Genomic DNA, 10533 nt, shown 5'->3' on the forward strand with positions numbered 1-10533 from the left:
CCCATCAGTTGGTAGTCGATCAAGCATCAGGTGGTGGCCATGTCCAGCTGCGAGGCCGAGTACATAGCGGCCTCCACCGCTTCAACTCAGGCGCTCTGGCTTGCTCGCCTGCTCAGTGATCTCCTCGGGAGAGACGTTGGAACAGTGGAACTCCGGGTGGACAACCAGTCTGCCTTGGCGTTGGCCAAGAACCCCGTGTTCTATGAATGGAGCAAGCACATCTGGGTGAGGTACCACTTCATCTGTGACTGTTTGGCAGAAGGGAGCATCAATGCGCGCTACATCAACACCAAGGATCAGCTTGCGGACTTGCTCACCAAGCCCCATGGGAGGATCAAGTTCCTTGAGCTTTGTTCCAGGTCCGGGATGGCTCAACTTTCCCACAAGACGACGCACAAGACTTATGAGGAGAACGATGAAATAAGTCATGTGGTCTTCATGTGGAGGACAGCATCTCTGTTTTGTGGTGAACAGGACAGCAACAGTTGCAGTCCTGACTGCTGTAGGGCAGCAGCAGCAGAAGTCAAGACTACTGCAGGACAACAACAGTTGCAGTCTTTTGACTGCACTGCAGTCTGCTGCTGGACAACAGGAGTAGCAATCTTTTGACTGCTGCAGGACAACAGTTGCAGTCTTTTGACTGCACTTTAGTATCTAGAGGACAACACTTGTGTGCTGCAGTGTGTAGTGTAGTGTGTAGTGCAGTGTAGTGCAGCCCCTGGGGCTATAAATGTGTCCCCATCCCTTCTAAGGGTATGACATTGTATAGTGTTTGAGAAGATAAACAGAAAATCGCCCAGTGTCATCCTCTCAATGAGAGTAAGAGTCCCGTTGCTTACATGATGTAGCTGTCGAGGATGCCGAAGAATACAGACCGCACAAGTCGCTGGTGCGGGCGTAGCACGCAGGAAGGCCCACAACGCGCCAAGAGGCACCAGGTTGACGGTGGCGCAGAAGGAGGGTGCCATAGACAAAGACGGTGACGTAGCCGTGACAATCGATGAAGAAGCCGGTGTAGAGGACGATGTCGTTGAATCGCCATGGACGATGCGTGCTCTAGGTTTGCTACGTTTGGAAACGCGTCGTGGACGAAGGCACGAGTTGTTGTTGCCAATGACGAGCGTACTAGGTAGAGGGCCCTAACCATGTGTCAGGCTGTCAGAGCGTCTAACGGGGGCCAACAAAGAAGACCACAACGGTTGTGGTGCGGTATGGCGGGAATGTTGTTGCAGCTCATTGTTGTCAAAGCGGAGTAGATGAAGTAGTCGAAGACAAGACGACGACGCTGGCAACAAGGTTGTGCTGGACGAAGGCGAAGAGGTAGGCATGGCGACACATCGACGTTCTTGGAGTTGCCGCAGTGGGAGAGTCACGACGCATAGGAAGAAGATCCTCGACAGCGCCACTATAGCACGACCACGCTGCTTGAAGTCGGCGACTCGAACAGTTGGAGAAGACTATGTGCGAGAGTAGATGAAGTATGGCGGGAATGTTGTTGCAGCTCACTGTTGTCAAAGCGGAGTAGATGAAGTAGTCGAGGACAAGACGACGACGCTGGCAACAAGGTTGTGCTGGACGAAGGCGAAGAGGTAGGCATGACGACACATCGAGGTTCTTGGAGTTGCCGCAGTGGGAGAGTCACGACGCATAGGAAGAAGATCCTCCACAGCGCCACTATAGCGTGATGACGCTACTTGAAGTCGGTGACTCGAACAGTTGGAGAAGACCATGTGCGAGAGACGTGCACCGACAAGAGTCGATGGCGTGTAGATGCTACGACGAGGATGATAACAGACGACGATGTTGTTGCCTGAGGAGGTGATGCAGCGGCAACCCTCTTGTTTGGCGAAGCATCGCACGATGGACGACAAACGTCTCAGGAGGGTGGTTCGCCCTCGATCGGTTGATCACGCCTATAGCGTGCGAGGCGGAGATGACAATGTCGACGTCGATGGTGGAGCCTTCCGATCGGTGGTGACGACGATGAGCCGACGTAGATTCACGTGCAGACGAAGGGACGTGACACATGGAGGCGCTTCAGTTACATTGCAGTCCACGCCAGACGTTGAAGAAGATGAAGCCGGTGTTGTCAAAGCTGATGTTGATGATGCACGAGTCGACAGGCGGTGGGCGACGGGGACGCAAACCCGATCACAAATCGGGGAAAAAATGGAAAAGACATAGCAAATCCACTGATTTGAGCACATCACGGGGTGCCCCTAGCCAGCCCACTCATCTTATATCTCATCTCCTTCATAAAGAATAGAGAGAGCAAAAGTCGGACATCCTGCTCTCGCTCACTTCATCCTCTACAAAGGAAACAAGGAGAGAGAGATGTAAGGGGCCCCATGTAGAAGGCGGTGCCCACCACTTGGTCCGGGTGTGTCGTGTGCGGTTGTTCCGGGAGGAACCGCCTCCTGGAGACGCTTACCGCGCTTGACCTCTACTACGTCGTCCACGATGGAGCGACAAAGTGGTCGATGGGCTCGTGTGGTGCCGCGTCAGAGGTGTTATTCGAGGAGTTGTCGCTCGGCAGCCCCATGTCCATGCGGCTCAAGCAGTGGGTGGGGGTGATTGCCCTATCCATGCTTAGCCGCCACTGAGCTCACGGCCACGTACCCCAATGGGAGGGAGGCGACGCGTTGGACCACCACAGGCGAGGGGAAGGCCCGGCCGAACGGCCTACCCCACGGATATGGCCCGCTTGGCCGGTGGCGTGGTCTGGCCTAGCCTCCATTGGTCTGGCCCAACGTCCACCAAGACGCCTTCAGATCCAGGAGCCCCTCCACAGCTGTCACCGTGACGGCGAGCAGAGGGAAAACTTGGACACGAGAGCTCGACCAAAGCCGTCACTATGATGGCATATGGATGGGACAGAACGAGACATGGGTGGAGGCAGGGAGGGCAACACCATGATGCGCATCCGGTGAGTGTTGCGATCAGTGATGCGCTGAGCTTGATGATGACATGATGATGACGAGCGCGGTAACCAGAGAGATCGACCGCACAATGATAGAGATGAGCATAGCAGATTAGATGTTGCACATCCTACGAGGGCGCTGCCCCCGGTGGAGATCGATCTCCTCGGAGGCGGCGCGACGGCGACATCGGAAGCCTAGGTCTACGATTAGAAACCCTAGTCTCGTGATGCCATGAGGGAAGAGAGATTATGTATAATGCATGTGATGGTATTGCAATGTGCTTCTAGGGTGAATATATAGGAGTACATGGATTGGAGATAAGGAAGGTTATCCCGGGATTACAATCAATGTAATCAATCCTAAACCAACCATATCAAGAGTTTCCTAATATACTCTAACAAAAACAACAACAAAGCCTTTTAGTCCCAAGCAAGTTGGGGTAGGCTAGAGTTAAAACCCAACAAAACCCATAAGTCAAGGTTGGGGCACATGGATAGCTATTTTCCATGCACTCCTATTTCAAGGTTAAATCTTTGGGTATATTTCATCCTTTAAAATTGACGCTCTAGGCAGAGCTCTCTAAAAATTGACGCCTTGGGCCACTCACAAACCATGATTCAGTGCGTGGTTGGCGGCGTGGCAGCGACCTTGGATCACGGAGGGGAGGCTGGCGCGCTATTTTGATGGACCGACAGTCAGACCGTGGAAGCCGGAGGTGGAGCCGTCGCTGACCGCCATGGAGTGGAGGCTGCAACCGAGTCGTTGGTTAGGGGCGAACGACGCGCTGGTACGGATTCGTGGAGGGCGGCAGTGTGCAGGTAGGGAAGTCGCCAAAGCCTACATCCGTGGAGAGCGTGCGGCTCGTCGAGCTCGTCACAGACGCAACTGGAAGCGACGGTCGAGCACAAGCAAGCCGGAGGTGGAGCTACCACCGACCGCCGTGGAGTGGAGGCTGGAGTCGAGTCGCTCGCGAGGGGCGAACGACGTGAGCCTATTGGAATATAATATAAGTGAATTATCCACCTCCTATTAGCTTAAGCTTTTGGGTTGAAATGGTTGGTGCATGCAACTTAATATGGTATCAGAGTCAGATGTTTTGAGTTTGAATGCTAGCGCAATTAAATAAAATTATTGTTGCTCGCTCCTATTCCATGTCTGAGACCCAAAAGAGGCTCGACGTGATGGAGTGTTGGAATATAATATAAATGAATTTTCCACCTCTTCCTATCAGCTTAAGCTTTTGAGTTGAATTGGTTGGTGCATGCAACTTAATAAAGCCCCTGGCGGATCTATGGAGGACGGTGGTGTGCAGGCAGGGAGGTCACCTGAACCCGAATATGCAGAGCGCGCGCGACTCGTCGAGCTCATCATAGACACAGCAGGCAGCGGCCGTCACGCTCGAGCACCAGCAGGCAACACCGCAACAACACGAGTGAAGCGAGCGCCGGCCTCCAGGGGTTGAGGGAAGCAGGGAGCAACCGAGCAGAGAGAGATAGGGACCAGGGAGTCTGTCAGCCTCCAAGTGCATAGTCTAAATCGAGTGTTGTTGGGCTAGTTTTTAGGCTGAAAAATACCTAACCGGTACTGTTCATCCGTGATACTATTCACCCGTGTCTGCTGTTCACCGTGCCTCTTCCAGCCAGCAGCCCTAACCCTAGGACGACGGCACCCAAGCGCCGGGGTCCTGGTGCGCGACCTTCCACCCACAACTCGTACTACCTCCCTAACTCTGTTCCTAACAGGTACCCTCTTGTCATATAGAATGCCAGTTGCTTGATGCCACTTCATCCACCCTGTTTTGAATTTTGATTCTATGACTTACATCTTCATCAATGTCCTAGGCGGACTAATTTTTAGTCCAGCTCAACTAATTGTTAGTCCCTCAGTAGTCCATGTATCCAAAGAGCAAAGGACTATTTTTTTTAGTCGCCTAAACTTTCACCCAAACTTTAATTGGACTTAACAACTAGTCCAAGTGATCCAAACATGCCCCTAGTATCTGACAAGTGCAGATGTAATTTCTGGTTTCTGGCTACATGTCTGTTGCTTCTCATGTGATTGAAATAATGATTTTTTTTCCGGAACATGATATCCTGTGATACTGCATTTCGTTAAATGAGTGATTATCTGTTTAAGTAAGAGATCTTATAGATTATTTCATGTTAATGGATTCATTGACTTGATAGGTCCTTACACCAAATGTTCCTGATATTGTGGTTGCTCCACCTGATGATGGGCATCTTCGGCATGTGATTGACACAATGGCTCTGCACGTACTTGATGGTGGATGTGCTTTTGAACAAGCTGTAATGGAGAGAGGGCGAGGAAATCCTTTATTTGATTTCTTGTTCAATCTTAAATCTAAAGAGCACACATATTATGTTTGGAGGCTATACTCATTTGCCCAGGTACTTGTTGCTGTCTATAGTACGAAATTTTAAAATGACATTTCAGTATTCTAATGCAGAATATTTCCGTTCTTTTTATTCGTTCATATTTGCCATTCTTAGAAGACTATCAAAAGTATTATGCTTCACTTCTGCTACCAAAGATAACAGGCGAACAACGCTATGATGTCCATTGTGTCTGTTGCACAAGGAGAACTTGTTAAGTTGTCGAATAACCGTTACTTAGTTTAGTTTCTTGGAACTTCTGCATGTGCATATATGTGTTTTTCTTGTTCAACAAAGCTTTATATCTATTGCTATATTATGACTGGAACATATTTTTTTGAGAACCAAGTCACATTTTTTTACATTCATAAAATTTCAAGTAACTGCAAAAAATGAACGTGCTGATAGAGTGCTGACAGCCTGTGATATTGTAACATAGGGTGATACTCTACAACGATGGAGAACAGAACCCTACATCATGATCACAGGAAGTGGAAGGTAATAGTTTTGCGCAATAAATAATGATATTCAATAGGATGAATATGCATGGTGTCTGCTTATTGACTTTCTTGACAAAAATGTTATATGCAATTCAGATGGGTCCCACCTCCCTTGTCGTCCAACAGAAGCCCTGAACGTGAAAAGGAATCTACATTTGCTGCTGGTAGAAGCAGGGTAAATAACTGTTAGACGTACTCAGAGCATTAAATTGTTGTTTCATTGTTTGTTGATGTCAAATAAATAAATGGTGTTCTGTTACAATACTAAATTTCTGATCCGTCCTTCAGCGTGTTGAAGTGGAGCGTACATTGACTGACTCACAGCGTGATGAATTTGAGGACATGCTGCGAGCTTTGACATTAGAGAGGAGCCAAATAAAAGACGCCATGGGATTTGCCTTGGATAATGCTGATGCAGCTGGCGAGGTAATGTGTACCTTCTAATATTATGTAATTAGTTCTATTTTCTTTTATTTTCTTTATTACTTTTTTGCATTGCTTAATGGTACTGTGACTTAATTAGGTATACACCCGGTCACCCACATTGAGATCAGTTGATAGCTTAATGGTTATGTGTCAAACTGTCAACAACGAAATGAGCCTATGTACTTACTGGCATGTGGCCATGGAGGCATGGACTTACAGTTGACTGACTGTTTGAAGGACAACCCTTGTGTTGACTTATAAGATCTGTTTTATTTTTATAAGAAGGAACTAGGTAAAACTGATGACATATAATGGTTGGTGGCTGCTGAAATGGTATCAATTTGCAACATGTAAAGTGTATACTGATTGATGTAATGCTATCTTTGCTCCTTCACCAATTTACACAATTTTGTTCCTTAGGCTTCGCTTAGATGATATGCAATAACTGTTGGGATCTGGTTTTGTTTTAATTTTTTGTTGTCTTTGTAGTTTAACTTATTTATTATGGATTAGGCATTATTATAGCCTTGTTGAGGCAAATTTTCTGTGATTCTGGTGTTTAGACTTTTCTATTCCACATGATGTCTCTTTTGTAGTTCTCATTGAATGATTGTTCATTGTCTTGCATTTCAGATTGTTGAGGTTCTTACAGAATCCTTGACACTCAAGGAGACGTCTATTCCAACAAAGGTTGCTCGGCTTATGCTAGTGTCTGACATCCTTCATAACAGTAGCGCTCCTGTGAAGAACGCATCTGCATTCCGAACGAAGTTTGAAGCTTCTTTGCCAGATGTTATGGAGAGCTTTAATGACTTGTATCGCAGTATCACTGGAAGGATTACTGCTGAAGCTCTGAAGGTGACTTATGTTGCATCATTTTTTAAATACTGGAGCTTATTTTTATCCTTGATGTTCTTACATGTCTGCATGGATTTATTTCTGTTCTTCAGGAGAGGGTTATGAAAGTTCTACAAGTTTGGGCAGACTGGTTCCTGTTTTCTGATGCATTTCTTAATGGGCTGAGGGCTACTTTTCTTAGATCAGGCAACTCTGGTGTTGTTCCGTTTCACTCGTTATGTGGTGATGCACCCGAAATTGAAAAGAAAGGTAGCTCTGAGGACGGAAATGATGGATTTAAGCTTAATGAAGACGGTGCCTTGGCTACTGGAAAGGCAGCAGCGACAAAGGAGCTATTAGGGCTCCCGCTAGCTGAACTTGAGCGCCGCTGTAGACATAATGGCCTCTCTCTGTGCGGTGGTAAAGAAATGATGGTCGCCAGGCTGCTTAACTTGGAAGAGGCTGAGAAGGAACGAATTTACGAGAAGGATGTTGACGTGAAATATGTGCAGGGTGAACAGCATGTGGTTGGAAGAGAGGACAGTGGTGTGAATGCTCATAGTACTTCAAGGTTTGGTGAAGGTTCTAATGGTGATGAATTAGATGTCTCTCGGAACAGTATGAGAGCTGGTAAAGGACGTTCTGGAGGATCTGCTTCTGCCGAACTTGAATCATTTCCAAGCAAGAAGCCGAAATACGATCCTGTTTTGCCAGCTTCTAAATGGAGTCGAGAGGATGACATCAGTGACGATGAAGATAGGAAAGGTGGCCGAGGCTTGGGATTAAGCTATTCGTCCGGAAGCGATATTGCTGATGGTCTCGGAAAGGTCGATACAACAGAAGCTAGTACTGACCACACAAGTCATCATCATGATACGATTGTTGATGAAGAGCACAGGTGCTTGTCCGTTTTCAATATTTTTTTACCATTGCCATGCTAGTTTTTGTAAGTGTCTGCCACAGTGTTATTAAAACTACGTTTAAACGATGTTTAAACTACGTTTAAACGTCAAAACTCTAATTAGAGATTGAAACCGCGTTTTAGCGTTTTGGCGTTCTAAACTGTAAAACGTAGTGCTTTATCCATTTTAGACCATAAGCTACTTTTGGGCTCAGTCTATAGTTACTTTTGAGTTTCAATCCAGCTCATGGGTGAAGTTTTGGTAAGCCACTAACCTCTCTATTTTGGTATTTAACTTCATATTATTGTCTGAAATTATGATGTATTGGTATTTTTCCTGTGTTGTTTAAAACTACGTTTAAACAAAGTTTAAACGTTTAAAAGTCAAAAATTCACCCATGAGCGTTCCAACGTTTTACCGTTTTAATAACCTTGGTCTGCCAAGCACACATACTTAGACGTCGTTGGCGCCGCCACTCCGAGCGGCTCTGGCTCCATGCACACGCGCACTGTAGGTTACTGAACCAAAACGGCTCTGGCTCCAGCAAAACACAACTGTGAAAGTGGAGGAGCTAGTGTTGTGGGGCACTGGCTGCTGAGCTACAGTACCAGAGCTGGAGACGCACGGAGCCCCACCAAACATGCCCTTATTTCTAACTACTATGCATTTCTTCTCTGCAGGCAGAAGTTGAGGCAGATTGAAATTTCTGTCATGCAGTACCGTGAATCTCTTGAGGAGCAGGGTCTGCGTGACTTGGATGAGATTGAGAGGAAGGTTGCCAGCCATCGAAGACGTCTCCAGTCAGAATATGGTTTATCCACTCCAACTGATGGTGCTAACAGCAGGCGATCTTCTGGTATGTAAGAAGGCAGGGAAAGATACCCGCTTATTTGACAGTATCATTTCTGTTGTATTTGAACTTGCAGCATCATTGACTTCCACAACTCCATATATTACTTTGGGCACTAACAATGAGCCATGCTGTACCCCTCAACTTCATTCAGTCTTCGCTGCTCCTATATTTTGTAAGCTAGGCACGCATTTTAAACAGTACTCTATTTTGCAGAAAGAACATCATCGTCGTCGGAGCGGAAAGAGAGGCATGGCGATGCACATGATCATCCTAGGAAACGTCGCCGGAGCCAGAGTAGAAGCTGCAGTCCTCCAAGGAAGTCTCAGGAGAGGGATCGAGAGCACAATCGCAGTAGGGACCGAGATAGGGTACGCGAGAAAAGTGCAAGCCGAGGGCGAGACGACCACCACGACAGAAGCCGAGATAGAGAGGACAGGAGAAAGGGGAGGTGACCGACCCGAAAAACCTCGTCACTATGCACCATTTGCCCTAACCGAAGGGCCCAGGAGCATCATTTGAGCTGGGCTACACGCCCACCAGCATCTCCATCGGTAAACATATATTCCGCACCAGGCAGGTTACCCTGGTCTGCTCCATGCTTCGTCTGCAATAGGAGTTTTTGAGGATTAAGTTGAGGTTTTGTAAAGAAGACTTGTTCGTTACTTTTTTTGTGGATTATTAAGATATATCCTATGTGTAGTTTATGCTTAAAATTTAAAACCAATGTTGAATACAGCCAGACCCAGAATTGTCAGTATCAGACAACCGAGGTATGGACTGCGATTCTGTTCTTCCCTGGTGGTGGGCTGTTACGTGTAGATCTTTGCACGGCGTGAGAATACCGTCGGTTGTGCGTGGGCGCATGCGTCGACGACAATGCATGCTGCTTAACGTGCTCACGTGGACGAGAATGTGTTGCATCATGCTCTAGCATGCGAACATGTGCGGTACTGACATGGTGCGTAGCTAAGCTATTGTACACTTGCTTTTTCATGATGCCTCGTGTTAACGTTGTCAGAGATCTGAAATGGTTGGACAAAGTGCATCTCAACAATATCATTGGCTCCTGTGTTGGAGACGTTTTCTGACGATGATGGCGTGGAGCATCTGATGGTAAATGACCATTTATCGCCAAATGTTTCGGTTGCAGCCCTCTGTTAACACTTCTGCATCTCTCAATTTTCGAATTCCCCAAAGGTTGCTGTCCAAAGACATGTAGAATCCGGTGGCGCACTTGTATAGTAAATGGTGTCACGTCGTGATATCAATATCAGAGGAGGGCGCGCACCGGGGCTCAAACCTCTGGTGTTGGCGTGTTGCCCACAGGATCAGATGGAAAGAAAGAGTGCACCAACCTGTTGCCTCTGTTCTATCTATAGGGAAGAAGTGACCCAAACAGGACCGGAGCAGCCACAGCTGTCGTTTCAGCAAGCGCACGCCAACGCGGACGCGAAACGTGTGCGCGAGGTGCGGTGCGTGTGGCCCAGACGTGCGAATGGAGCGTTTCAGGTCAGGCGTACGGGGCATCATTGGCACTTGGCAGCAACAACGACCTGCTCTGGTTTTGGTTTGGCTAGGCGCTGACAACGACCTGCCCCGCTAGAACGAACCAGAGAAATGTACATCTACATTGTATGGAAGCATAGCATATCCAACAATGCCTCAAACTAGTGCCTTAAATTGAAATATGGGGCTCTACAT

At 47.5% G+C, this 10533-nt stretch overlaps 1 protein-coding gene across 4 annotated transcripts in view; it reads left to right on the plus strand.

The window, feature by feature from the left end:
- Positions 1-9650, plus strand: part of LOC103626713 (protein RRC1) — a 32526-nt gene extending 22876 nt beyond the window's left edge. For all 4 annotated transcript variants that reach the window (XM_008647100.3, XM_008647101.4, XM_035959094.1 and 1 more), the window contains 8 exons: positions 5108-5329; positions 5754-5812; positions 5911-5989; positions 6103-6240; positions 6874-7098; positions 7191-7975; positions 8660-8835; positions 9046-9650. In XM_008647100.3, the coding sequence (XP_008645322.1) occupies positions 5108-5329; positions 5754-5812; positions 5911-5989; positions 6103-6240; positions 6874-7098; positions 7191-7975; positions 8660-8835; positions 9046-9284 (1923 nt within the window). In that variant the 3' untranslated portion in view covers positions 9285-9650. The remainder of the gene's footprint in view (positions 1-5107; positions 5330-5753; positions 5813-5910; positions 5990-6102; positions 6241-6873; positions 7099-7190; positions 7976-8659; positions 8836-9045) is intronic.
- The last annotated feature ends 883 nt before the right edge of the window (positions 9651-10533 follow it).

The sequence above is a fragment of the Zea mays genome, chromosome 5 (assembly GCF_902167145.1).
Source record: "Zea mays cultivar B73 chromosome 5, Zm-B73-REFERENCE-NAM-5.0, whole genome shotgun sequence".
Lineage (NCBI taxonomy): Eukaryota > Viridiplantae > Streptophyta > Magnoliopsida > Poales > Poaceae > Zea > Zea mays.